This window comes from Tilletiopsis washingtonensis (assembly GCF_003144115.1).
Source record: "Tilletiopsis washingtonensis strain MCA 4186 unplaced genomic scaffold FA09scaffold_4, whole genome shotgun sequence".
In the NCBI taxonomy this organism is placed as follows: domain Eukaryota; kingdom Fungi; phylum Basidiomycota; class Exobasidiomycetes; order Entylomatales; genus Tilletiopsis; species Tilletiopsis washingtonensis.
In genome coordinates, this window is record NW_020312001.1 from 276,782 (window position 1) to 302,879 (window position 26,098).

The following is a 26,098-nucleotide window of genomic DNA, read 5'->3' on the forward strand; positions in this document are numbered from 1 at the left end:
CGCGCCCGTTGTATTCCGCTGCGAGGCGCCAGCCGCGAAGTTCGGGCAGCCAGCCGGCCGACTCTCTGTCTGGTGCTGCTGCTGTCCGCACCGCAGCCGGGTCCGTCTTCGCGAGCCCACCTTCGCTCCACACCTTCCGCCCCGCACGCCTGCATCGCACGCCATGCCCTCGGTCGCCGCAGCCGCCTCGTCCTTGGCTTCGGCGGGCGCGGCTGCACTCGGCACCGCGGCGCCGCCGCACGCCTCCTCCTCCTCCTCCGCCGCGGCCTCGTCGTCTGCGCACCGCCTCGCAGCGCACCACCCCTTCCGCCTGCACGTGCAGGATGTGACGCCCGTGTCCATCTCGCTGCTCTGGTCGCTACGCCCGCCGCCCATCTCGGCGCTGCACGGCGCGTACCCGCCCGTGCCGCGCCCGTCGTTCGCTGCGCCGGCCTCGCTGCCGGCCGGCATGCGTCGCCGCGCCCATGCTCGTGCCGCTGCACGCTCGTCGCAGCCGCAGACGCAGCCCAACCGCCACGACGACTGGGACGAAGACGGCGCTACTGCCGTCGAAGAGGGCTCAGACAGTGCCGAAGCTGAGGCCGAAGCATTCGACGAGGCATCGCTCGAGGGCCACGCTTCTCGCACAGCTCCGCCGCACGCTGGCGGAGACAGCGACTCGGAGACGTCCGACACGGCCGGCGGCCCCGAGGAGGGCTCCGCCGCACATCCCGGACACGGCGCACGTCTCAGCAAGATCTTCGAGAGCGGTGTCAGTGTCACCGTCAACGGCCTGCCGTGGCCGCAGGTGGTGATGGGCGACCGCGGCAGCGACGAGGCGGTCATTGTCGTCTACGGCCTGATGCCGAATCAGCACTACGAGATGGAGCTGAGTGTCGGCGGCCGCGATGCAAAGGTGTCTGTGGGACAGGTTGTCGATGGCGAGCGAGGTGAGCATAGCACGGGCGGAGTCAGTGCCGCCAGCTGCTCATATCTTGCAGCTATCGCAGACATCTCTGCCTCCGCCTCGCTGCATGAGCTGACAGGCTCGAGCGACTCGGCACTCGTGTCCGAGGCACACGTCGTGCCTGTCACTCCTCTGTCTGCCTCGACGTCATCGCCGCAGCGGCTGAAGCTCATCGTGCCCAATGGCGCAGCAGACGTTGCACCTCAGGCCCACGAGGCCGCACATGCAGCGCTGCTCTCCGACATTGAGACGTCGTCAGCTGAGCGCGAGGCGCTGGCATCGGAGCTGCGCAAGGCACGCAAAGATGCACAGCGCGCAGAAGGCGCCATGCGCGCCGAGATCGAGGCGATCAAGCGTGGCATGGAGCGAATGGCTGGCCCCGACCATCGCAGCAAGCAGAAGGTCTTGGCTCTGCAGGAGAGCATTCGGCAAGCTACGGTGCAGGCTCGCGAGCTCGACGAGGAGGCAGTCGCGGCCGAGGGCGAGAGGCCGGACTGGGAGGAGAAGGAGCGAGTGCGCGACGCGGAGCTCGCCGAGGTGCGCTCCACTGTCGAGGCCAGTGAGGAGCGGGATCGCCAGGAGATCAGCAAGATCGAGGAAGAGGTGGGCGAGCGCGAGCGCGAGCTGGCGCTTGCTGCACGCGCCGTCGAGCAGAAGGAGACGGAGCGCAACAGGCTGGACAACGAGCGGCGTGTCGAGCTCGAAGCGGAGATCGCTCGGCTGCGCAACGAGATGGACCGAGTCCTCAATGCGCCGCCGCCGCCGCCAGGCGGATCGTACCACCCTTCGCACATGCGTCCAGTGCCAACAGCGGCAAGCTTCGTGCCTACGCAGGCGCTACCGCGCGCTCGAAGCGGCGCAGCTGGCGGCGCACGCGGCGCAGGCTCGAGCCGCGGCCCGCCTGGCCGCTCGACGAGTGGGCCGAATGTGTTCGCGCAGCAGCGTCGCGGCGGCCGGCCGGGCGGCGCATCGCCTCTGCTCGCCGACAACTCGGGCGGCTTCGCAGGTTTCGGCCCGTCTCCAGTTCTTCAGAGCGCAGGAGCGCCGGGCGGATCGCCTGGCCTGTCGCCTGATGCCTTCCCGCCACCAGGACACGGCGCCTTTCCGCACTCGCCTCATAGCTTCGCTCCATCACCAGGCAACATGGCGCTGGACCCCAACAAGCCAGAGTTTGTGCCTTCGCTCGGCGGCAGCACGGCTTCGCCTGTCGTCTCAAAAGCACGCGTCTCTCCAGCGCCTCTTTCGGCCAGCAGTCCATCAAGCAGCGCGTTCCGAGCGGCGCAGGTCAACGCTGGCTACGCTGCTCCGGCGTCACCGACCACTGCGAGCCGCTTCGCTCCCCGAGGCGCCATCGGTGACGGCGCACCGCACCCGACGCTCTCGCTCCTGACACACTCGGTGCATGGCGCCGCGGCCCCTGCTGGCATCTCGCCGAGCACGATGAATCGATCTCCAGTGATCAAGCAGGGGCCGTCGCCGGGCTCTGCTCCGCCAGGGCTTCCCTTTGCGCCCGGTGTCAACTTTGACGTGAACTCGTCACGCCGAGGCTCCTTCGGCCCGATCGACTTGGACAACTTCGACTCCTTCGGTCCGGGCGCGCCGGGCTCGGGGCAGGCATTCGGCTGGACTGCCACCGGCCCGCCCTCGGGCAACTCCTCGCCCTGGGCCGCGACGGTGGGCCTGCCGCTCGAGCGCGGCGCCGAGATCTGGGGCGGCGCAAATCCGAGCGCAGCAGGCACCTCGTCTCCGCTGCGTACGCGAGCGTCCATCCCGCTGGGCATGGACCTGGCCGCAGCGGCGCGCAAGGCGCGCGACGGCACCACGAGCCCCATCGGCTCGGCGCCCGTCAGTCCCACGAGTCCGAACGCACTGCCTGCGGTGGGCACGGGCACATCGAGTCCGCGAGCCATGGGCAGCTTCTCGCGCGGCACGCCGCCAGCGCTGCAGGTCCACTCGGCACCGGGCAGCGAGCAAGGCGGAGCGCACAGCGCCTCGCCCGCACCGCTCACGTTCGCAAGTGTGGCCGCCGCCGAGGCTGGCCGTCGCGAGGCGTCCGCTTAATGTATTTTTATAGTGTATCACTCACAGGCGCCCGCGCATGCTGTCCGAGAAGCGCTCGGCATCGGCGGCCTTGGCGTCGGCGCGCAGCGCAGCATGGTGGCTGGCGCTGAACACCCGCGCCTGGTGCGGCGTGAGCGGGGGAACATCGGCAATGCCCATGCGAGCGCAGATGAGCTCGCCGATGGTTGGCAGGAACTGACGTTTCGTCAGCGCCATGGCTGACAGCTTGCGTCAAGCCACACACCTTGAAGCCGTGCCCGCTGTCGCCGCCAGCCACGATTACACGTCCTTGCGTGCCCTCGAGCTCGTCGATGAGCCAGTTCTCATCGAGCGTGTCGGAGTACCAGCAGACACGCGAGCCGATCAGCTCTGCGCTGCGCAAGCTCGGATAGACCTGGAGCAGAATCAGTGCGTGTCGTGAACCGCCGCAGCTCCAGACTCACGTCGTACAGTGCTTCGAGCATGCGCTCGATCTGATCTGCAGGCATGCTTCCAGGCTCCGCGCTCGATGTGAAGCCGGGATAAGAGGAGGCGGCGTGCAATGGAGGACGAGGGAGCGGCCAGCCAGACTGCATGAGAACGGTTCAGCTGGCTCTGTCATCAGCGCTAGTGAGCAGCACCCACCCCATGGATCGCGCACTTGAGCACGCCGTGCTCGTCTGGCTCGAAGATGTAGAAGCCAGTCGAGAAGTTCAGCACGACGGGTGCGCTGCGGAAGGCGGCACGCTGCTCGTCGTCCAGCTGCAGAAGGATGACGCTCTGCGCCGAAGGCGTGCAGGGGTGCGGTGCAGGTGCGCCCAGGCGGCGCAGCAGATCGTGTGCCCAGGCACCTGCACAGATGACGACCTTGCCGCCCTGCTGCGTGCGCCACTCCCGTCCATCCTCCGCTCGTACGCCGACGACGATGCCGCCCTCGCGCAGCAGGCTCGTGACGACTGCGCTGCCCTCGACGCGGGCGCCGAGGCGGACGGCTTCGCGAAGCGCAGCATGCGTCGCGTTTCCGGCCTCGGCCCAGCCTGCACGAGGGTTGACGTAGGCGCTCTGAGAGCCGCCCATGTCTCGCAGTGCCGCACCCAGCTGGTCGCGCAGGCTTGGAGGAAAGCATGCATCGGTGTCCGCGTCCGACTTGAGTTGGCGCGCCTTGGGCGGCAGCTCGCAGCCCGGAGCCGGCGTCTCGACAAAGGGCACGCCGGCGCCGTCGGACTCGAGCACCTCGGCGTGCGCTCGGGCGATGCCGTTCTGCACGTACGCGCGGCCGTCCTTGGGCGGGCGCGGGCCCGAGTGCAGCAGCAGGCCGACCTCGTGGTAGAAGGGCGCATAGAGCGGCGAGGTGCGCCATGCCGAGATGGCCCGCTTCGCCAGCGCGGCGTAGTGCTTGTCCTGGTAGTCGGCCCTGATGATCTTGTTCACATCGTTGGACGCAGCGTCGACGGCAGCCCGGCCGTCGGGCGAGCGCTCGAGGAGCGTCACGGCATGTCCGCGCGCGAGCAGGTGCAGCGCCGTCGAGACGCCAAAGACGCCGGCGCCGACGACGAGGTGGTGCGGCGTCTGCGCCGCGGCGCTGGTCGTGGAGGCGGCCATCGCGACGAGCCGGCCTTGCTTTTGATGATGATGGTTGTGCAGAGCTGAGACGCAGCCGCAGCGGGCGGCTCGAGAAAGAGGCACAAATTCTTAATCCGCTGCCTTTGGCGCCAAATCGAAGGCGCAGCGCGGAAATGCGCCCGCGGCACAGCGCCGCCGTTCCCACGCGGAGCAGGCGCGCTGCCTCGCTGCCTCCACCCGACCCACCTCCAGAGGCGAAGGCCGCGCGGCACGGCACTCCGGCGAGGAGCGCTTGGCATCCGGCGCCGCACCCTCGCTGCCCGCCTCGCTCCCGGCCACGACCGCCCGCCGCCATCTCATGACGCTCCTCGAAGAGGTGCTCGCCGCCGCACCGCCGGCGTACAGCGGCGCCGGCAGCAGCGCCTCGACGCTGCTGCTGGCCTCGGCGCCCGGCCGCCTGCCGACGCAGCTCTGGCTCGCCATCCTCGCTCACGTCGTCGAGCCGCGCGCCGGGCGCCGCCAGAGCGTCGCCGGCTGGGCGGCGCTGCACCGCTCCGTGCGCTTCGTCTGCAAGGAGCTGTACCTCGGTGCGTGCTGCCTGCACCGCCTCGCTCGCCGCATGCACTGACACACGCCGGCGCAGTGTCGATGCACATGCTGCGCTCGCGCTATCTGCTCGCCTACCTGCGCAAGGTGCGCTCGCCCTTCACCTCTGATCCGTACCCCTCGGGCGCCGCGCCGTCTTCGTCGCACACGGCGCACTACCCGCTGCCCTCGTCCTCTGCGCTGCTCGACTCGCAGGCGAGGCGCGAGACGCGCGTGCTGGACCTCTTCATTGCCGGGCAGGTCGTGTCCGAGGTCGACGAGGTCGAGTCGGACCTGATGCTCGACACGTACGGCGTCGTCGACCTCTTTGCGCTGCATCAGCCGCAGGCGCGCCTCGAGGACCTCGTCCTGGCCTACGGCACACGCGCCGACCTCATCCTCTCGCGTGCGCAGCTGCAGTCGTCCGAGAAGCCGCGCCGCATGATGCCGCACCAGATCCGCGCCGAGGACGTCAGCGTCGGCTTTGGCCTCAACAGCGTCGCGCTGCGGCTGCCGTTTGCCTTTGGACGTGCGCCGCCCGGCGATGCGCCGCCGCGTCTCTCGAAGCGCACCGTCGTGACGCTCGAGCGCGAGCGCAGCGAGAAGCTCGAGGCCACGGCCATGCAGCTCGTTGCCGGCCTCAAGTACGAGGGCGTGCGGCGCTGCGAGCGAGGCGGTGCCACTTGGTATGAGGGGCCTCGAGAGTAGTGCACATGTGTCGGCCTTGCCGCTCCAGACATTGCTGAGTCGCCCGTCGCAAGCCCGACGCCATGCCGCAGCATCCACGCGCAAGGGACTTCGAGTCGAGGGCGGAGTAGCTCCGCGAATTCCGCCGCGCGAGTCACTGGCTCGTGCGCGCATCCCCTTCTTCTTCTGTGCTAGGCTCGTCGCTTCCTTCCGCTCCTCATCACCTGTACACATACCCTCTGCTTCGCGCCGCAACCATGTCCCAGCACACTGCCGTGCTCGCGCCCTCGTCGCGCGTGCCGCCCGAGCTCACGCCGGCGGCGTCGGGCCAGGCGCCGCTCGTCGTCATGCCGTCGGCCGTGTGCGACGCCGAGGCGCGGCGCGAGACGACGCGCCAGCTGGCCGCCGACGTCGAGGGCGCCACGGGCGCCAGCGTGCTCGTCGGAGAGGCGCAGCTCAACAACGACGTGCGCGGCATCCTCTGGCTCGACACGGGCGTCAAGCACCTCGACATCCTCGAGGATGCGCTGACACGCTTCCCGGGCATCGGCTGGGTCGGCGTGCCGATGGCCGGCTGCGGGCACTATGGTCCCGTCATGCGTCGCTTCCCCGGTAAGATCTGGACGAGCGCAAAGGTGCGTGTTGTGTCGCACGTCAGGGAGATGTGCGTCGCTGACAGCTGCACGCCTCAGGGAGCCTACGCTCAGCCCGTCGCCGAGCATGCGCTCGCCTTGGCCCTTGCGCTGCTGCGCAACCTGCCCACGCGCATCCGTGCCACGAGCTGGGGGCCAGCGTGAGTGGCACACTTGCCGCTCTTGCCGCGTAAACCGCTGAGACGAGCTCTGCACAGCACTGGCCTCTCGCTCTTCGGCCTGCGCGTGACGGTGCTCGGCGCCGGCGGCATCACGCTATCGCTCCTCTCGCTCCTCGCGCCCTTCAAGAACCGCGTCACCGTGCTGCGGCGGCGGGCCGACGAGGGCCTCGAGGCCAGCCTCGTGCCGGCGGGCCTCGACGTGAGCGTCGGCGCGCTGGCCGACCTCAAGTCGATCCTGCCCGAGACGGACGTGCTCATCATTGCGTGTGCCCTGACGCCGCTGACGAAGCACGTCATCGGCGCGCCCGAGCTGGCGCTCATGAAGCCGAGCTCCATCCTCGTCAACGTCGCCCGCGGCGAGCACGTCGTGACGCCGGCGCTCGTCGAGGCGCTGCGCGAGGGGCGCATCGCCGGCGCAGGCATCGACGTGACGGACCCGGAGCCGCTGCCCGAGGGGCACGAGCTGTGGACGCTGGAGAGCAGCCACCCGGACGTCAGCTCGCATGGTCCGGGCGGCGGCGCTGGACGTGCCAACCTCATCATCAGTGAGCCGCTGTGCTGTGCTGTGCTCCGCCGCATGTCTGCGCTCCGCTAATTTGCCCTTTGCAGCGCCCCACACCGCCGACACGCCCGAGATGGTGGCGCCGTTGCTGGCGCAGCGCTTCAAGCGCAACGCCCTGGCCCTCTCGCGCGGCGACGGCGAGTTCGAGGGTGTGGTCGACGTAGAGCAGGGCTACTAGAGATGCTGAGGTCATCCGAGCTATCGTTTCAACTCTCTTTTGGGGTAGAAATTACAAGTGAAGAGGAAAGGAAGGAAAGGAAAAGGAAGAGAGGAGCGGCCGCTCCTTACTGCTGCTCGCCGCCAGCCTCGAACTCGCGGAGCACGTCGAGCGCCTCGCTGACCTTGGCCTCGAGGGCCGTCTGGTCCTCGAGCAGGTGCAGCAGCTCGGAGATGGGCAGCTCGAGGATCATGCCCGTGAGCTTGCCGGCAAGGTCGGCGTGCTGCGCGGCAATCTTGGGGTAGATGGCCTCGCCGAGCATCTGCTTCTGCTCCTCGGGGCCGGCGTTGGCGAGCGCAGCGGCCGTGAGGGCCGGCTGCGGCTGCGGCGAGACGGGCGCACGGCCGGCCGGCGCACGCGCACCGGGCGCGCCGCTGGGCAGGCCACGGCCGGGCGAGGGGGCTCCGCCGGGCGGGCCCGCCTGGCCGGGACGCGGCGCACCGTTGGGCGCACCCATGGGCGCCGGCGGGCGGGCACCGGCCGGCGGCGGCACGCCCGCAGGCACACCGACGCCGGGGGCTCCGCGCGGCGGGCGCGGTGCGCCGCGGTAGGGCTGCGGCGCACCCATCATCTGGCCCGGGAACTGCGCCGGCGGCTGGCCGTAGGGCGCAGCCATGGGCATGCCCTGCGGCATCATGCCGGCGGGCGCGTAGCGGCGCGGCGCCATGCCGGCCGGGCCAGGCTGGCCCGGGAAGCCCGGCTGCGGGTAGCCGTACATGGGCTGGCCGGGGTAGCCGGGCATGGCACCGACGGCGGCGGCCTGCTGCTGCAGGCGCAGCTGGTTGCGCTGCATGATCTGCGCCTCGAGCTGCTGGCGGCGCACGTCCTTGCGCTGCGCGAGCGCGACGTAGAGCGGCTTGTTGTCGAGCATCTTGCCGTTCATCTCCGTCACGGCCTTGTTTGCCTCGTCGGGCGCCGAGTAGCACACGAAGCCGAAGCCGCGCGACACGCCCGACTGGGCGCGCATGATCTTGCACGAGGTGATGTTGCCGAAGGCGGCAAACTCCTCGCGCAGGCGCTCGTCGTCGAAGTCCTCGGGGATGTTCTTGAGGTACAGGTTGACGCCCTGGAACTTGGAGAGCTTCTCGTTCTTGGCCGCCTCGTACGAGCGGCGCAGCTCCTCCTCGCGCTCGCTCTTCTTCTGCGCGCGCGCGACGAAGAGCTTCTGGCCGTGGAACTCGCTGTCGTGCAGCTCGTCGACGGCCTTGGCCGCCTCGTCGTGGTTCTCGTAATTGACGAAGCCGAAGCCGCGGCTCTTGCCCTCGTCGTCGAACGAGAGCGCGCACGACGTGACGGGGCCGAACTTGGAGAAGAGCTCCTCGAACTGCTCCTGCGTCACCTCGGGGTCGACGTTCTTGGCGTACACGTTGGTGAAGCGCGCCTTGGCCTCCTCGATCTTCTGCTGGCGCTCCTTCTTGGGCACGTGGTGGCCGACGAAGACCTTCTTGTCGTTGAGCAGCATGCCGTTGACGTGCTTGATGGCGGCGTCGGCGGCCTCGTTGGTCTCGTAGTGCACAAAGCCGTAGCCGAGGCTGCCGCTCTCGCCGATGGCCACCTTGCACGAGAGAATGTGGCCGAAGGCGGCAAAGGTGTCGTGCAGCGCCTTGTTGTCAATCGCCTCGTCGAGGTTCTTGATGAAGATGTTGCCCTGGCCGGTGCGGCGCAGCGCGGGATCGCGCTGCGACCACATGATGCGGCACGGACGATTGCGGATGAGCGAGTAGTTGAGCGCCTCGAGGGCACGCTCGCCTGCAGATGAGGGTCAGCCGCTGCCGCAATGGCGCGCACTGCTTCTCGGCGCGACTCACCGTCAGCCGAGTTGACAAAGTTGACGTAGGCGTAGCCGAGCGAGCGGCGCGTCACGGCGTCACGGCACACCCGGATCGAGGCGACGGGGCCGATCATGTTGAAGATCTCGAAGAGCATCGCCTCGGTGACGGAGGGGTCGAGCTCGCCGACGTACAGCGACGTGTTGGGCTGCTGGCCGTTGTTGCTGTTGCTGTTGGCGCTGCTCTGCTCGCGCGGCGCAGCAGCGGCCGCGGGGGCGGGCGAGCCGGTCGCCTCGCCCTTGCTCTCGCCCTCGGCGGCGGGCGCGGCCTCAGCAGCGGCAGCCGGAGCGGCAGCCTCGCCGGCAGCCGGCTGCTCGGCAGGCTTGGGCAGCTCCGTGGCCGCAGCGGCGGGAGAGTTGGTGGCAGACATGGTGGAGGAAGAGGGGAGGGGGATAGAGGAAAAGGGAAGAGAGGTTTGTCGTCTGGATGCGCAGGAGTGTGAGCACCGCACCAAGCGTAGCGCGCCGCAATGGCCGCAGCGACGCAGCAGTCGGCAGGGCACAACTCACGAAGTGATGGAGCTAGAGAGAGCTTTTATGGATCGCGGCGATCCCTTTGGCTTTTTGCGATTTTGAACTTTTTTCTGGCTGCGCGCAGGGGCACGGCGGGTCAGCGCCACGGCCAGCACATGGATGGAGCGAGTGCCCGGCGCCGTCGCTGCGGCACGCCCGTCGTCGTCGCCCTGCCCTCGCGGCACCACGACCCTGCTGCGCCTTCGCCTCCGCCTCGCCCGCGCGCACACGGCGCCGCAGTGGCACGCACCTTGTTTTTTGTGCTTGTGAGGCTTATGGAGCTCGCGGCGAGGGCCTGCGAGGACGGGGTTTTGAGGGAAAGGGGGGGACGTGGTGGTGGAGAGACGGCAGGCAGGAGGGGCGCGCCAGTGACAACACGCTGCAGCAGCAGCGCCCGGCAGAGCGCGCGCGGCGCAGCAGAACTCGCGCGCACAAGAAGACGGCGCGCGCCGCTTGCGGGAGTCGCACCGGGGTGCGGCGCACGCTGCTCCCCTGCCTCATCTTCCAGCCTGCACTTTCCTTGCCGCCGCGCGCAGAAATCTGCGCGTGCCTGCGGGCAACTCAAAAAAGCAGAGGTCGGGCGCATCGGAGGCGTCGCCGTGGGAACACACAGCGACAGGTGCAGCAGGTCCACCCTCAAGCGTCAGCACAGGCACAGCAGCACCAGCGTAGGCCGCCAGACTTGCTTCGAGGATGAGCGTGCACCCCGAGACTGCTCGCTCGGAGGAGCACATGCTGCTGCTGCTGCTTTGCGGCTGCGTCTGCTGCGAGCGCTCGGCTCACCATCAGACGCAACCCCTCCAGCCCGCTCTCAGGCAGTGGCGCCTGCCCTTCCGGCGCACTCAGATCGCATCAGCAGATGCATCGAAAAGAGGGGTGGTGGATTGAGCCCTGCTGCGGTGACTCGAATGCTACAACGGCATGTGCTGATGCCCCGTCTGCCGTGGCCGCCAGCCATGCTGCGCTCGCCACGGCTCTACCCGTCGTGTCCGGCCCTGGCGCCCCTCACGCCTCCTGCACCACGCCGACCTGCGCCGCACGCAGCACGCGGCCCTTGATCATGAAGCCGAGCTTGGAACACTCGAGCACGCTGCCCGGCTCCTTGCCCGGCACGGGCGCCTGGTAGAGCGCCTCGTGCAGCACCGGGTCGAACTTCTCGCCCGTGGGGTCGTACGTCGTGACGCCGTGGCGGGCGAGCATGTCGCGGATGCTCTTGCTCGTCAGCTCCACGCCGTCGTACAGCTCCGCCACGGCGCGCCGCGGGTCCTCCGACGGCAGCTCCTTGGGCGCCTGGCGCAGCGCCTCGGGCACGCTCTTGAGCGCCAGCTGCAGCACGTCCAGCGACGCCGTCAGGTCGCGCGCAAACTTGGTGATGGCAAAGTCCGACGCCTGCGTCTTCTCTTCGCTCGAGCGCCGCTGGATATTCTGCAGGTCCGCCTTGGCGTACAGCACCTGGTCCTGCTCAGCGATTGGGGGTCAGCACAAGCTCGCAGGCACGGCGACGCCGCGCGAGTCTCCGGCACAGGCCTGGTGGCATCACTACACAGCTGCAGCCTTGCGCACAGCGAGTCCAGAGCGGAGAAGCTCCGCTGTCCGTGCGCTCATGTACATGCTCGACGTCGCGCAATCAGCACCTTGGCTGAGCAAGTGATCAAGCATCTGCGCGAAGAAGTGCCTCGGGAGCAGGGCGCGCTGCTGCCGAGCCTGGCTGTGCCAAAGTCGTTCTGCGTCACGGCAGTGACAGCAGCGTGCACTGGCCCGCTCGAACTTCGCCACGATGCCATCGCTGCGCCTCTCTCTTCGCCCCTTGCACGACTCACCTGCAGCTCCTTGATCTTTGCGTCCTTCTCCTTCAGCTTCGCCTCGTGCTCCGCCGGCGCCGCGGCGGCGCCCTTGGCGTCGGGCGTCTCCTTGATGCCCAGGCCCTTGCCCACCGCCGACTCCTTGCTCTCGGCCGACTCCTCGGCGGGCGTGCCCTTGGCGTCGGCGAGGCGGCGCGGCGCGCTGGTCGACATGGGCGCCACGAGGCGGGTGGCGCGCGGCAGGCGGGCGCCGGCGACGGCGACACGCGCGGCGCTGCGCGGCGCACGCAGCGACGACGAGGCCTGTGCCAGCAGCTGGCGTGCGGGGTTCCGGGCCAGCGACATTGTGTGTGTGAGATGGATGCGGTGCGGAGGCAAGCAGCTGTGCGGCGGCTGCTGCAGTCAGCGGCGCCGCTGTGGAGGAAGCGCGGCGCAGCGGCTGGAAGCTCGGCGTGGCGGGCGCGGCGGCCGGCTCGGGCCGACGGCGCGCCACGTGATCTCGCGCTCGTGGAGAGCAGCAGCGGGCACGACCCCTGAGCCGCCTGCCGCCGCCGCCGCTGCCTCCTGACCGCAACACCACAACAACGAGCCAAGCGGAATATGGCGGCCTTGCGCTCAGCCGCAGCCACAATCTCGCATTCGCACCCACACGCGTGCCAATCGCGTCTGTGCCGGTCAGCTAGCAGAGCGCCGGCCGGGTCGCTGTTGTGCGCGTGCATCCTCGGCGGCCGTCGCTTCGCCTTGGCCGCAGAGGCGAGGAGGCACTCGCTTTCAGCTCAGGGGCGCCCCTGTCGCACTGCAAGTGCACTCGATGGCCCTGATTGCCGCCGGCACCGGAGCCCCTAAGCTGCGAGAGGCGCACGCCTCGAGCGCATTGCGCGAAGCGACGCCCGAGCCCCACCGACTCACTGCGCCCTCCATAGCCGCACTCAAAGCAAGGCGCTATCGAGCGGCTCCGCCGGGGAGCGAGAGCCGAGCTGGGCGCCGCATGGTGTCATGGCGGCACGTCGACGGCGGTGAGGTTTTGCAGAGCAGCGCACGGTGCCCCACAGCGCGGCAGCAGCACTGTTGTGCCAGGTGCAGCGCCAGGGGTGCCGGCGCAGGCAGCCACACTGACTCCTGAAGCCGGCGGCGAGGACAAGACGTGCGCTCACTCGCAGATGCCGGCGCAGAGAGCAAGAAAGCGGCGCAAGAGCCGCAGCCCTGAGGGCCTTACATGAGCAGAGCAGCGCCGTCTGTCTGTCCCTCTCACCTCACCCACCTCTCTGCCTCCCGCCGCTTGCCTTCCACTGCTCACCAACAGACACACCCATCCAACAGCGGCACGTCCGCCATGGAGATCGCGCTGCATGACCCTCGCACGCCCCTCGAGCACTCGCTCGACGAGCGCGAGGGCTGGTCTGACGAGGAGCGCAACCGCCGCTGGCTCGCCGAGCGGCTCATGCCGCCGGCCGAGCTCTCGCACCTCGGCGCCGTGCTTAGCTGGCGCGCACAGACTAGTCCAGACTACAAGGTGCTCAACTGGACGGAGCCGAAGGGCAAGTACGACCTCCAGGTGACGCGTTCGGTGAGTGTCGAGACTGGCCCGCAGCCGCCCGTGGCTCAGCGCTGACGGCCCCCCGGCCAGCTCACGTATGCCGAGCTCTGGGAGCAGGCGTCGCGTGTGGCGCGCATGCTCCGCGACGAGTGCGGCGTGCAGCCCGGCGACCGCGTGCTCTGCGTCTTTGAGTTCGGCCTCAACTACTGGCCGGCGTTCTGCGGATGCTTTCTCGCGGGCGCAGGTGAGTGCGGCAGTGCGAGCCGGCTCGCGAGAGGCTACGCAGCTGACGTACCGCCAGTGGCCGTGCCGGCGTACCCGCCCGACCCGACCAAGCTGCAGGCGCGCCTGCCGGCCTTCTCGCGCATCGCCAAGGAGAGCGGCGCCAAGATGTGCCTGACGTCGGTGCTGTACTGGCGCGCCGCCTTCGTCTCGAGCGGCCTGTCGCGCATGCGCAACTTCGTGGCACGCAACGGCCGCTCCGTCGAGTGGCCGCCGCTGACGTGGAAGACGACGGACAGCCTCAAGCCCGACGGCTTTCCCGTCGACTACGGCGCCTTCCACAGGCCGGCCGACGATGACCTGGCCTTCATCCAGTACACCTCGGGCAGCACGAGCGACGGCGGAAAGGGTGAGTGGCCCATGAGCGCAGCCACCTCCCACGCTCGTGCTGACGGTGTGACCAGGCGTGATGGTCACCCACCGGGCACTGCGTGCGAATCTCGAGGCCATCGGCTATGCCTCGAAGCACGTGCCGGGCGACCGCGTGTTCAGCTGGTGAGCCGTGCCAGCTCGGACCATCTCGTCGTCGCCGCTGACGCAGGCACCGCCAGGCTACCGGCCGGGCACGACATGGGCCTCGTGGGCTCGTACCTCTGTGCGCTGTGGGGCTCGTCGCAGGGCTTCTACGCGAGCCCGATTGAGTTCATCAAGAACCCGATGATCTGGATGACGGGCATGTCCAAGTTCCAGGCCAGCTTCTCGCAGGGCCCGAACTTCGCGTGGGCCTTGGCAGGTGAGTGCTGCGCTCATGCACCGCACGTCCGACACTCATCTCGACCGCGCTCGTAGTCAAGAAGTACGACGGACGGCCGCTGGATCTGTCGTACATGCGCATCCTGATCAACGGCGCCGAGCCGGTGCGGCCCGACACCCTGCGAGCGTTCCTCGCGCTGTACGCGCCGATGGGCCTCTCGCCGAGCTCTGCCCGCCCAAGTTTCGGCCTCGCAGAGAGTTGCGTCTACGTGACGGGCAACGACTACCCCAAGGAGATCGACGGCGACATCATCAGTGCCGAGGGCTATGTGCTGCTCGGCCCCGCCAAGCACCGCGACACCGACATCCGCATCGTCGACCTGCAGACGTGCAGGGAGGTGCCGCCGGGCTGCGAGGGCGAGATCTGGGTCACGAGCCAGAGTCTGGCGATCGGCTACTGGGGCCGCCAAGAGCTGAGTCAGACTGCCTTCTACGCGCGCCTGGAAGGCACAGATCCCGCCATTCGCTGGCTGCGCACCGGTGACCTGGGCCGCCTGGTGCCTCGAGGCGGCGACGAGCGCCTGCATCTGGTCGTCAGCGGGTGAGTCGTCCGCGTTGTCCGGCCATCGCCTCACACAAGCGCATACTGACCATACGACATGGCCCAGCCGCGAGCGCGACATGATCATCCTTGGCGGCGTCAACAAGTTTCCGACAGACATCGAGGCCGAGGTCGCGGACGCGGCGCCCGAGCTTCTGCGTCCCGGCTGTGCGGCCGCCTTTGCCGTGCCGCTGGATCCGGAAGGGCAGGAGATCATCCTCGTGACCGAGGTCAGGGACGCGAAAGACGTTCGCGTGACGGATGCCGCTGCACGCCGCGCTCTTGCCGAGGAGCTCGCGTGTGGCGTGTGGGACGCCACCGAGGTGCCACTGTCGTCGATCGTCTTCATTCCGCCTCGCAGCATCTGCAAGACGACGTCGGGCAAGGTGCAGCGTCGCCTGTGCGCTTCTCTGCTTGCCAGCCAAAGCAAGGATCTGCCGATCCTCTGGCGCGAGGACAGCCTCGAGACGCCCGTGGGCAAGCACATTCTGCGCTCTCAAGTACAGGCAGCGCTGGCGGAAACGGAACACTCGGACGAGCTTGCAGCGCACATCGAAGAGATCATCAGCGAGGTGCTCGGTGCCACGCTGGCGGCAGCAGCGCCAGGCGAAGGCGCGACGCTGGCACAGCGCGGGCTGGACTCGATCCAGCTGATGCGTGCAAGCAGTCTCATCAAGCAGCGCCTCGGCATCTCCATCGGCCTCACAGACGTCGGCAGTCTGCAAGACGCCCAGAGTCTGGCTGTGCATGTTCGCAAGCACTGCGCCGCTGGCGGCGCACTTGCGCTGGACGCCGACGCGCCCAAGACGATCGTTCCGGACCCGGCTGCGCGCTATGAGCCTTTCCCGCTCATGGACATGCAGTCGGCGTATCTCTTCGGGCGCACCGCCGCGGTCGACGGGCTGGCGCCCATTGGCTGCCAGGTGCGTTACTGTCCTCTCCTGGCTCCCGGACCTACGTGCCTGACGATCCGCATCGCAGATCTACGAGGAGATCGAGCTTACAGGCCCGCTGCGCGTCGAGCGCTACCAGACTGCGCTGCGCAGCCTCGTGCAGAGACACGATGCCCTGCGCGTAGTGTTCGATCTGGACACTCTGACGCAGCGTGTCCTGCCCGAAGTGCCCGATGTGCAGATCGAGGTGCTCGACCTCGACGGCATGGGCGACCAAGAGGAGCAGAGTGTCGTTCTGCAGAGCATCCGCGAGGAGATGTGCTCGCAAATTCTGCCGGCTGATGAGGCGCCGCTGCTGCAACAGCGCCTCACAATCCTTGCGCCGGGACGTGCCTTCCTGCACATCGCCATCGACCTGCTGCCGCTCGACTTCTACAGCATCGGCCTCATCCTGGAGGAACTGCGCGCGCAGCTGCAGCAGGAGAGTCCGAGCTTCGCGCCGCTCGAGCTCACGTTCCGCGACTGTGTCCTTGCGCAAGCAGCCAGCCGCAAGTCTCGCGCGTACGCCCTTGACCGAGCGTACTGGACGGAGCGCGCACAGAGCTTCGCAGCGGCACCTGAGCTTCCGACGCTGCCGCGCGAGCTCGGCTCTGCTTTGCCGCCGGCCTTCCGTCGCTACCAGCATCGGCTGAGTGCTGATGTGTGGCTCCGCACGGAAGCTCTCTGCAAGCAGCGGGGCACCAATGAGACGGCTCTGCTGGCCTCGGTGTACGCAGCCGTGCTCAGCCGCTGGTCCGGCTCGCCGCTCATGGCCATCAACTTGACGATCTTCAACCGCCTCTCGCTTCCATCGCACGCCGACCTCTCCCGCGTTCTCGGCGACTTCACGTCCTCGCTTCTGCTGGAACTGTCGGCCGCCGCGAGCGAGAGCCTGGCGACGCAGGCCGCGCGTGCCACCAAGCAGCTCGGCCAGGACATAGCGCACTCAATGTTCAGCGGCATCGAACTCATGCGGCACATGCGCAGCGTCGGCATCGACTACAAGTCCAACGGCTTCGTCTTCACAAGCATCCTCAACCACGCGCTCGATCTCGGGCACTTTGAGCGCAACCTCGGAGGCCGGCGTGTGTATGGCGTGAGCTCCACGCCGGGCGTGCTCGTCGACTTCCAGGCAATCAAGGAGAGCGACGGAGGCCTCATGGTGCGCTGGGACTGCCGCGACGGCGTCTTTCCGCCTGGCATGCTGGACACAATGTTCAGGGCCTTCACCTCGGTGCTTGACTCGCTGCCAAAGGAGCGTGCCTGGGATGCGCCCGTTGACGTTCGGCTCGGCTCGGATCTCGAAGCGCGGCAGCAGGCCAACTCGACGCAGCAGAATGTCGGCGCGCCTGACCTCCTGCACCTTGCGTTCCAACAGATCGCTTCCACGCAGCCGACGCGCGCCGCCATTTGCGCTCCTGACGGCTTGGTCGTCAGCTATGGCGCCCTGCTCGTCAAGGCCACGCGCACGGCCGCATTGCTCGAGCCTCTCTTCGACGGCGTCCCGCGAGGCGAGCGCAAGGTGGCAGTCTTCGCCAAGCGGGGCTGGCGTCAAGCGGCCGCCGCCCTCGCTGCTCACTATGCAGGTGCAGCATGGGTGCCGCTCGCCACCGACCTGCCGCCTGCTCGTATCACCAAGATTCTGCACGGCTGTCGTTGCACGATTGTCCTCGCCGACGAAGAAGCCGTTTCCAAGCTGCGAGGCGACCTCGCAGACCCGGCGGTGCGCGTTCAAGCTCTGGACGCCACGGTGCCGGACGTCGACGATGAGCACCCCGACTTCACCTCTGGCGCCCAGCCGAGCTCGCCAGCATACATCATCCACACGTCAGGCTCGACGGGCGAGCCCAAAGGCGTCGTCGTTTCGCACGAGGCCGCCGCAAACACCTGCTGGGACCTCTTCTCGCGCTTCTCGATCACGTCGGACGACTGTCTTCTTGCCGTCTCGCGCCTCGGCTTCGACCTCAGCGTCTTCGATCTCGCGCTCCTCGGCCTCGGATGCCGTCTCGTGACGGTGTCGCAGGAGACCGAGAGTGATCCAGCTCATTGGCTCGAGCTCGTCATGCGGCATCGCTGCACCATCTGGAATAGCGTGCCGGTCGCGCTGCAGATGCTCCTGGAGATCGCCGACACGCCGCAGCAGCTGGCATCGCTCCGACTGGCAATGGTGTCTGGCGACGTCGTGCCTGCGCCGCTCGTGCAGCGTGTGCGTGCAGAGCACTCGGGACTGCGCCTGTGGTCGCTCGGCGGCGCCACCGAGTGCTCGATCTGGTCGATTGCCTACCCATGCGACGAGATGGTCGACACCCGGCGGCGCGTGCCCTACGGCCGTCCGCTGGCGAATCAGCGCTGGCACGTGCTCAGCAGCGTCTCGCCTCTGCAGCATGCGCCGACGTGGGTGACTGGCGAGCTGGTCATTGCTGGGAAGGGCCTCGCCATCGGCTACACGGATCCCGCCAAGACAGCGGCCAGCTTCGTGACTGATCCGGCCTCGGGTGAGCGCCTGTATCGCACCGGCGACCTCGGACGCTACCTGCCCGACGGCACCATCGAGATCCTCGGGCGCATGGACAGCCAGGTCAAGACTGACGGCGGGCACCGCGTCGAGCTGACGGAGATCGAGAGCACCATCGACGGCATCGTCGGCGTCAAGCAGTCGGTCGTCGCTCTGCAGCCAGACCGCACGCTCGTCGCCTTCATCACGACTGAGCAGGCTGGCGACGAGGCCCCGGAGATGGATCCTGTCGAGAAGGCCGCCTTCCGCGACCGGCAGCTCGGCATCCTGGCTGCGTCGGGAGACGCGCTCGAGGTGCCCGGCGCCCCCATCGACGAGACGCTCGTGGTCCAGCGCAAGTCGTATCGCTCTTTCGAGTCTCAGACCCTCCCGGCCCAGACGGTGCATGCTTGGCTCGACCAGGCGTTGGGCCCCGACCTCCCGCACGGCATCGCGCCTGGCCGCACAACAGATGTCAAGCTCTTCGCGTCGAGCTTCTTCGCGCTCAAGCTGGGCGACTCGTGGAAGTACGCCTATCCGTCGGCAGGCGGCCTCTATCCTTGCCGCGCCTTCCTCGAGGTCGGGCCCGGTCACGAGGTGCAGGCGGGCATCTACTACATCCATCTACAGCGTCAAAGCCTCGTGCTCGTCAAGCAGCCTCCGACGACCACTCCTCTGGCCGAGGGCACGCTCCGCCTCTCCATCGTTGCGCACGAGCCCGCCATAGAGCCAGCGTATGGTAAGGCCTGGCGTGAGCTCGCCACGTGGGAAGCAGGCTACATGCTGGGCCTTGCTTCCGACGCTGCGGCACGGCAAGGCGCCTGTCTGGAGCCGTGCGACGGCACCTCGCGGCTTGCAGACGTCATCGACCCGCAAGAGGACGTCGTGCTCTGCACGTTCAGCGTTGCCAGCAAATCCGCCTCTTCGTCGCTCTCTACGTCCGGCGAAATGCTGCTCTTCGTGCGACGAGGCGCGATCGAAGGCCTCGACGAGCCGTCGCTCTTCCGCGTCACGGGCGCAGGCCTCGAGCCCATCGGCACGCCCGCCGAGGCTCGCGAGATTGACGCCACGGGCGCGCTCGGCGAGAACGGCACGACGCTTGCCAGCAGCAGGCTCGTCGTGTGCCTGCTGGCCGATCTTCGCGATGCGCTCGAGGTAGGCCGCGCTGCGTGGCGGCTGCAGACGCGCGGCCTCAAGCACGGCATCGGAAGCTGCCCGATCCCGCGGCTGGACGCGGCGACAAGCAGCCTCGTCGAGGCACACGCGCTGGACAGCAAGCACCGCATCGCTCAGGTGCTGCTCTGCGGGCCGGTCTCGCAGGCGCAGCTTCTCGAGCGCGCATGGCCGTCGGGCTCGAGCCTGCGTCTGCCGCGCGTCGACCCGGTCAAGCACTACGTTGCCAAGCGGCTGCCGAGCTACATGGTCCCCGCACGCGTCATCTACCTCTCCTCCCTGCCGCTGTCGTCGAACGGCAAGGTCGACCGCAAGGCGCTGCCGATGCCGAGCAACACCCTTGCAGATGCGACGACAGAGGGCGCCGAGCGACCGTTCGCCGAGCCCGCGACCGAGGTGGAGCGCCGTGTGCGCACCATCGTTGCGCAGCTGCTCGAGGTCGACGAGACGACGAGTGAGTGCCCATCCCGTTCAGCTGCGCGTCCACCGCTGATCTCAGCGCGCTCCAGTCTCGGTCGAGACGGACTTCTTTGCCGCCGGCGGCAACTCGCTGCAGGCCGTGCGCCTGATCACGCGCCTCAAGAAGGAGTTCGAGGTCACCGCGGACTACGTGACGCTCTTCCAGGAGCCGACGGTGCGCACCATCGCCGCCTGCTGCAGCCAGCGCTCTCTTCTGGGCGCCGCAGCGGCGGGCCTGGGCTCACTCCTGGGCCGCGCAGCGTGAACGGACGATGTGCTGGTACAATTACACCGGAGAAAGACACTTGTGACTGTGGCTGCCGTGGCTTGAAGAGCGCAAGAGACGGTGACGAGGATAATCTGGACAGCGGACCGAGCGGAAGAGACCTAGCAGATGACGCAGCAGCAGCTGGACGGCACCTCGTCCTTCTTCTTGAGCGATTCGTCTGGCGAGCGCAAAGGGTCAGACGCGTGCGCTGCCGGGGCGCTGACTCAGGCTGCTCACCATCGCCTCGGATGCTCTCCGTCTTGACAGGCTTGATCAGCACGTGCACGACGGTCGTGCGTCCGAGCGGCATGGGCCCTGCTGCCGGCCCGCCGCCCGCCGCTGGCCCATCGCCGGAGAGCGGGGCGCGGTCGTCGAGGAAGTGGCCCATGTGGAGGATGCGCAGCGAGGAGGCATGTGGCGGACGCAGCGGCCAGTCTGTCGACGGCGTGTGAGCACAGCGCCAGATGAGGCGAGGAGCCGAGCTGTATGCCGCTGCGAAGGGCGCTGCTGCAGAGCAAGGCGGACTGTGACCCGCTCGATGGGCCAGCCACGGCGATTCGCGTGCCCAGCCTTCAGCTCAACACTGCGCAGCACGCAGCAGCGATCCCTGCGCCTGTCTCTGAATCTGCGCCCCTGCGGAGCTACCGCGCCCTGCTCTGCACCTGCCGCGCGCACTCACCGGCGGGCCACTCCTCCCAGAAGGTGCGGCGCACCTGCTCGACGGTCGTCTCGGGCTCAAAGTCGAAGAGGTGGCGCTGGCCGCCGACGAGGAGCGCGTCGAGGCGCACCTTGCCGGCGCCCGGCCCGCCCGACGTGGCGACGCTGTGGCGCGAAAGTGTCTGCTGCACGGGCGACATGGCGGCGCCACTGCTGCTGCTGGCGCTGCTGCTGCCGGCGGCCGGTGCCGCGACGGCCGAGGCGGACATGGCGAGCGAGGCGCGCGCGTGTGCGGGTGGGCGGGACTGCGGTGTGCTTGTGTGCGGCTTGCGGTGTGCGTGCGGCGTGGCGTGAGCGACGGCGAGGGCTTGCGGCTGTGGACGGCGGGAAGGAGGAGCTGGCGAGGAAGCGGGCCGAGGCGGCTGCTGCTTATGAACATCTGGGCCGATGCCGGTCACGGTCGGGCGAGGCGCGCCCTCGCCTCACTCACCGCGCCTTGCGGCGCAACGGCGAAGCCCGCCGCCGGCGCGGCACGGCGCGGCGCCGCAGGCGGGCGAGGAGAGGCGAGAGGGGCCATCCCCGCCCCCGCGATGCATATGCCGCCTCGCTCCGCACCGCACCGCTCACGCCTGCAGCAGCGCTGCAGCATGCAGCGCAGCGCCGCCGCCGGCTCCGCACACGGAGCCAAGCCTTGGCGAGCCAAGCCGCACGTCGCGCAGCGTGAGCGCCGCACGCACCAGCGCCAGCATCAGCCACGTCGTGCTCGCATCACCTCTGCTCGCACGGCGTCCTCTTCTGCACCTGCATCATCTCGCGCGATGCGAGCTGCGGCGGCGGCGCCCTTCGCCTCGCGGCCGTGCAGCTCTCTGCGCTGCGCAAGCTCGCATGATGGCAGCGCGCGGGGAGTGAGCGCAGAGAAGCCTGCAGCTGCTGCTGTTCATGCTTTCACCTGACTCGGCTGAGTCCAGAGTCCGCTGCTCCTGCAGGCCGCCGGTGCCGGCCGGCGTCGAGCGGGGTGCGTGCGCCGTGAGCTGAGATGCAAGCTCCTGAAGCCCGCCGGGCGCAGCGCACGGCGTGGGGTACAGCACTGCCGCAGCGTTGGAAGCTTCGGAGCGCTCCTGTGGGAGCACGCACCTTTCCAGAGAGGGGTCAAGAGGCCATTGTGTACCTGCGCTCTGGCGATCAGGCTCGCACGCGCATCGATCGCGCGCCTCCTCTGCGATAAGACGCTGCGCAGATGCTGCAAGCAGGCGCGCAGCAAGAGCGAGAGAGGGGCGCTGCTGGTCTGCTGCATGCTGCCACCTGGTTGCTGCTGCTGCCGCGCTGCGAGTCGCAGCCTGCGACTCGACTGGTGTTCTGCGGCAGGCGAGGAGCACGGCCGGCGGGGTGGAGCGAAGCACCTCCCGGACGTGCCCACGCTCCGCACGCACGCGCGCCAAGGCCGCCATGTCCGCCAGGCACCCGATGCCGCCGGCGCGCCGCCTTGTGCTCGCCAGCTGCCGCATGCCCACCACAGATGAGGCCGCTCACCCTCTGACTGCCCGATGTCGTCCGACTTGCGGCACACATAGAGCAGCACGCCGAGGCGAGCAAGCGTCATGTTGCGCCATGCAGCGAGCTGTGCTCATGATGGAGGCGAAGCACCGAGTGTGGGCTGACACAGGCGCCGAAGAGCGCGAGGTGCCGTTGCGGGGCGGGGCTGTTGCTGAGCTCACCCGAGCGCCACACGCGCCGCCGCGTGACAGGTGCGCCGACGCGACGCTTGCCTCCACTCCAGATCCAGGACGCCGTGTCGCCTCGTCTCGTCACTCGGCTCGCCTGCGCCTCAAGCAAGACCAGCCAGCCATACCCGCCTGCCGCAAGCATGCCGCCCAAGCTACGCGCGCCTGAGAATGTCTGGACGTACCCGCGCCCTGCCCGCGCTGAGCGCACCGCGGCGCGCCTGCGCGTCGTCTGGACCGACGCCCAGGGTACGGAGACGACGCTCGCAGACACGACTGACGGCTACCGCGTCCTCGAGACGAGCCACCCGCCGACGGTGAGCCGTGCAGCGTGGCTGTGCAGACGGCACAGGCTGTGATGTCGCCTAGAGGGGGCCGTGCCTCGCATCGAGGTGCCGCCGACGTCGCAAGGCGCATCGCTGACCCCTCGTCCAAAGTACTACTTCCCGCCCTCGGCGGTGCGCCTCGACCTGCTCAAGCCCTCGGCGGCGCGGCGCACGCTGTGCGAGTGGAAGGGCCAGGCGCTGTACCACGACGTCTTCACTGCCCGCGCCCGCATCTGGAGCTACCCGGCACCGACGCCCGCCTTTGCGCCCATCAAGGACTACCTCTGCTTCTACGCGTCGAGCAACACCAAGGGCGAGGGCTGGAGCTGCTTCGGTGCGTGCGAGGCACTCCAGACGCTTCAGGCCCTCTGCTGACGTGCACGCCAGTCGACGACGACCAGGTCGTGCCGCAGGAGGGCGACTTCTACGGCAGCTGGATCACGCCCGAGATTACCGGCGGCGACAAGGGCTTCAAGGGCGGCGCGGGCACGTGGGGCTGGTGAGGCAGGGCGCGGGCACGTGGGGCTGGTGAGCGGGCAGGGAACCGATGTGTGAGCGGGCAGGGAACCGATGTGGATTGCTCTAGCGAAGGCCGATGCATGTGTGTCCGGAGCGGCGCCTAGTGCACGCGCGGCTTGCGGCGGTAGCCGTCCTCCGTCGTCGGCTTGATGCCGCTCGTAGCGGCGGCGAGCTTCGTGTCTGCGCCGGCAGTTCAGCATGGGTGCAGGCGGCGTGCACGCGCAGCACGACTCACACTCCTGATCCTCGGGGATGTGCACGAACATCTCGAGCTGGTGCGGCGTGCCGGCCGCCGTCTCGTCCTTGCGCTTCTGCCGCTGCTCGTTCTGCGCATGGCCTCAGCGCCGGCATCACACGACTGCCACCTCGAGCCGCACTCACCTCGATGCGCGTCTTGTCCTTACTGGCGGCGTCGAAGTTGCCGGCGCGGATGCCCTCGGCCGTCTTGGCCCACACCTTGCGGCTTTCCATGTCGCCCTGCTCCGCCAGCGGCTTCACCTGCACCTCCCGCCGCTCCGACGACGCGTCCCAGAACGTCGTGTCCTTGCCCGGCGCCTTGCCCTTGTACTTCGACACGCCCGCCCACTCGCCCTCGATCGAGTAGAGCGGGTGCGTGGGCTGCGCCGACGGCGCAATGCCCGCCTTGAACGAGTGCGCCTTGCCGCTGAAGTAGCCCTTGCCGGCGTAGTTGATCGTCGCCGTGTAGCCGGTGCTGCTGCTGATGTAGCTCGTGCCGCTGTGTCGAGGGTCAGCTAGTGGAGGCGTGGCAGCAGCTGCGCAACTCTTACTCACGAGAGCTCAATGTACGGTGCACCTGCCGCTTGCGTGTCAGCCTTGCTGCACCGCGCCTGCCACCGCAGCACTCACCCCACAGGATGCCCTCGATGCCGAGCGTCGGCAGCGTGATGAGGTACAGGTCCTCCTTGCCCTCTGCGTTCTTGACGCGCAGCATGGCGTGGCCAATCTGCTTGACGATGATAGAGCGGCCCGTGAAGGACGTCTTCTGCGCCGAGTGGCCCTCGAGCGACACGCCGGCCTTCTCGTTGGCGAGGTGGTAGGCAGTGATGGGCGGGTGGTGCGAGACTGCCGCGCACGCCGCTCAGCATGCATGCCCTCCACCACGTCGCGCTCCACTCACCCTGCTCGGCCACCAGCGTCGTCTCGCCCTCGTCGTTCTGGCTCGGCCACGTGCCGAGGAAGAGCTCGCCGAGCACCGGGTTGAGCGGCTGCAAGCAACGTCAGCCATGCCCTGCGACCCGCTGCTGCGCCGCTCACCTTCTTCTCGCTGCCCATCGACGTGTTGCGCGACGTGTACTGGCCCTTGAGCGTGGCGATGAACCAGCGCAGCTGCCGGAGCGGCGTCAGCGCACAGTCCTGTGCTCAGCGCCGTGAGTGCGCAACGCACCACGTTGCACATGCGCTCCACATCGTCGGCGCCCTTGGTGCAGGCGGCAAAGAGCTCCGGGTGCTCGCCCCAGCTGGCGAGAGAGCATCAGCAGCAGCGCCATGCGCAAGCGCCTACAATCTACTCACTACGACGGGTACTCAGTCAGCGAGACAGGCGAGAGGCTGCAGAGACAGAGTGTCAGCCTTGCACAGCACAGACAAGGGCAGCGCTCCACATGGCGCTGCTGCACATTGCCGCACGCACATGAACGACGGCGCCGTCATGGAGCTGAGGTCGCCCGAGACGGAGGCGATGGACTTGAGGAACTGCAAGGTGGATGAGCGTGAGCACGGACCTGAGCGCGGGGACACGTCGCGTCGCGGCCGCAGCGATGGGTCCGGGATGCGCCGCAGGGTGCAACACGGCCTGAGCTGCCGTAACGAAAGGCCTGATGCCATTCCTGACGAGCATCGCAGCGCTGCTTGCGCTGCCAGTGCGGCGCATTTGCATGCTGCTGCCATCGCACGGGCGTGCCTGACGACGCCTGCGGCGCGGCCATCGCGATCGGCCCGCCTCGCTGCGGCGCGCACGGACGGCCCACGCACCTGGCCCCAGCCCTGGCGCTGGTCGGCGGGCACGGCATCGAGGTTGCCGTCCTTGTCGGACATGGCGGCGGCGGCGTGTGAGGAAGTGTAGACGGTGAAGATGGAGCAGAGAGAGGCGCGGCAGGTGCGGCGAGCAGAAGGAGCGGCGCCGAGGTGGAGTCGTGGGTGTGGAGAAGCAAGCCGCCCGGCGCAGATGCAGCGCGGCCGCCGCCGCCGCCGCCGCCGCCGCGCGCCACGCCGCCTCGCCTCTGCGCCAGCAGCACGTCGCGCTGCCCCGCGCCGTGCACCGCGTAGGCAGCTGGACCGACCGTCGACGCAGCACCAGCATCACGCTTGTACATCCAGAGCAGCAGCCAGCGGCCGCGACGATGCTTTGCTCTGCCAGCCGCAGCAGGTGCGACGCTCGCTGAGCGGCCGCAGCGTCAGCGCCGGCAGCGGCGTACGTGGAGGCCCGAAATATACCGCTGCCGGCCGGCCGCGCCTGCCAAGGCAAGCAGCGCAGGGTCGGCGGCCGCCGCGGCACGTTCTCGCCCCTGACGCTCGGCTGAAGCAAAAGCGTCAGGCACGCGGCGGCGCGCGCCGCGGCGGCTCTTGTGGGGTGATGCGCGCGCGTGTTTGCTAGCCCTCTGGCAGCGTCTCTGGCAGCGACCTGCGGCGAGCATGCGCCTTGTTGAGCGGCAGCACGACACTGAATGATGGCACAGCGGCGCAGACATGCAGCATCAGCAGCAGGTGATGGCGAAGCATCAGCGCAGCGCGGCCCGAGCGCCGGCGGCGGGAATGGCATGGGTGCTGCTGCTGCTGCTGCTGCTGCTGCTGCTGCTGCTGCTGCTGCTGCTGCTGCTGCTGCTGCTGCTGCGCGCGCGGCCGGCTGGCGGGGGCCGGGC

The 26,098-nt window shown here is 68.7% G+C and overlaps 11 protein-coding genes across 11 annotated transcripts; 5 read left to right on the forward strand and 6 right to left on the reverse strand.

Moving 5' to 3' along the window:
• Positions 1-106: 106 nt before the first annotated feature.
• Positions 107-3,018, forward strand: FA09DRAFT_345202 (hypothetical protein). The gene is made up of 2 exons (XM_025744679.1): positions 107-929; positions 981-3,018. Exons 1-2 carry the CDS (start codon positions 164-166, stop codon positions 3,005-3,007), a joined length of 2,793 nt encoding a protein of 930 aa, XP_025600287.1. The 5' UTR covers positions 107-163; the 3' UTR covers positions 3,008-3,018.
• A 233-nt stretch (positions 3,019-3,251) lies between these two features.
• On the reverse strand, positions 3,252-4,647 carry FA09DRAFT_328147 (FAD/NAD(P)-binding domain-containing protein). The gene is given in 3 exon segments (XM_025741661.1): positions 3,252-3,401; positions 3,451-3,631; positions 3,644-4,647. The coding sequence occupies 2 exon segments, from the start codon at positions 4,586-4,588 to the stop codon at positions 3,614-3,616; spliced, it is 963 nt and encodes a 320-aa protein (XP_025600288.1). The 5' UTR covers positions 4,589-4,647; the 3' UTR covers positions 3,252-3,401; positions 3,451-3,613.
• A 260-nt stretch (positions 4,648-4,907) lies between these two features.
• Positions 4,908-5,842, forward strand: FA09DRAFT_336850 (hypothetical protein; the record flags this gene model as incomplete). Its single annotated transcript, XM_025743930.1, has 2 exons — positions 4,908-5,136; positions 5,193-5,842. 2 exons carry the CDS (start codon positions 4,908-4,910, stop codon positions 5,840-5,842), a joined length of 879 nt encoding a protein of 292 aa, XP_025600289.1.
• Positions 5,843-6,078: 236 nt separating this feature from the next.
• Positions 6,079-7,375, forward strand: FA09DRAFT_336851 (hypothetical protein; the record flags this gene model as incomplete). Its single annotated transcript, XM_025743931.1, has 4 exons — positions 6,079-6,456; positions 6,514-6,614; positions 6,672-7,180; positions 7,245-7,375. The coding sequence occupies 4 exons, from the start codon at positions 6,079-6,081 to the stop codon at positions 7,373-7,375; spliced, it is 1,119 nt and encodes a 372-aa protein (XP_025600290.1).
• Positions 7,348-10,536, reverse strand: FA09DRAFT_354933 (polyadenylate binding protein). Its single transcript, XM_025744845.1, has 4 exons — positions 10,006-10,536; positions 9,753-9,826; positions 9,223-9,665; positions 7,348-9,163 (listed from the first exon to the last, which is right to left on the reverse strand). The coding sequence occupies exons 1-4, from the start codon at positions 10,339-10,341 to the stop codon at positions 7,482-7,484; spliced, it is 2,535 nt and encodes an 844-aa protein (XP_025600291.1). The 5' UTR covers positions 10,342-10,536; the 3' UTR covers positions 7,348-7,481.
• A 233-nt stretch (positions 10,537-10,769) lies between these two features.
• On the reverse strand, positions 10,770-11,722 carry FA09DRAFT_283768 (GrpE nucleotide exchange factor; the record flags this gene model as incomplete). The annotated part of the gene is made up of 2 exons (XM_025739854.1): positions 10,770-11,216; positions 11,576-11,722. Coding segments are annotated over 2 exons (594 nt in total), but the record flags the coding sequence as incomplete, so codon positions are not given.
• Positions 11,723-12,890: 1,168 nt separating this feature from the next.
• On the forward strand, positions 12,891-19,993 carry FA09DRAFT_324593 (hypothetical protein; the record flags this gene model as incomplete). The annotated part of the gene is made up of 9 exons (XM_025741130.1): positions 12,891-13,124; positions 13,185-13,338; positions 13,396-13,725; positions 13,781-13,871; positions 13,928-14,109; positions 14,166-14,670; positions 14,738-15,593; positions 15,652-19,723; positions 19,779-19,993. The coding sequence occupies 9 exons, from the start codon at positions 12,891-12,893 to the stop codon at positions 19,991-19,993; spliced, it is 6,639 nt and encodes a 2,212-aa protein (XP_025600293.1).
• A 122-nt stretch (positions 19,994-20,115) lies between these two features.
• Positions 20,116-20,922, reverse strand: FA09DRAFT_336855 (hypothetical protein; the record flags this gene model as incomplete). The annotated part of the gene is made up of 3 exons (XM_025743932.1): positions 20,116-20,174; positions 20,234-20,431; positions 20,676-20,922. 3 exons carry the CDS (start codon positions 20,920-20,922, stop codon positions 20,116-20,118), a joined length of 504 nt encoding a protein of 167 aa, XP_025600294.1.
• Positions 20,923-21,316: 394 nt separating this feature from the next.
• FA09DRAFT_202089 (hypothetical protein) lies at positions 21,317-22,445 on the reverse strand. Its single transcript, XM_025739444.1, has one exon. The coding sequence runs from the start codon at positions 22,156-22,158 to the stop codon at positions 21,460-21,462; it is 699 nt and encodes a 232-aa protein (XP_025600295.1). The 5' UTR covers positions 22,159-22,445; the 3' UTR covers positions 21,317-21,459.
• Positions 22,446-22,508: 63 nt separating this feature from the next.
• FA09DRAFT_294667 (DUF427-domain-containing protein) lies at positions 22,509-23,203 on the forward strand (the record flags this gene model as incomplete). The annotated part of the gene is made up of 3 exons (XM_025740086.1): positions 22,509-22,691; positions 22,812-22,910; positions 23,027-23,203. Coding segments are annotated over 3 exons (459 nt in total), but the record flags the coding sequence as incomplete, so codon positions are not given.
• FA09DRAFT_328149 (hypothetical protein) lies at positions 23,155-25,335 on the reverse strand. The gene is made up of 10 exons (XM_025741662.1): positions 24,871-25,335; positions 24,753-24,788; positions 24,625-24,697; positions 24,495-24,566; positions 24,358-24,445; positions 24,087-24,302; positions 24,012-24,033; positions 23,601-23,955; positions 23,455-23,545; positions 23,155-23,399 (listed from the first exon to the last, which is right to left on the reverse strand). The coding sequence occupies exons 1-10, from the start codon at positions 25,272-25,274 to the stop codon at positions 23,320-23,322; spliced, it is 1,437 nt and encodes a 478-aa protein (XP_025600297.1). The 5' UTR covers positions 25,275-25,335; the 3' UTR covers positions 23,155-23,319.
• Positions 25,336-26,098: the final 763 nt, after the last annotated feature.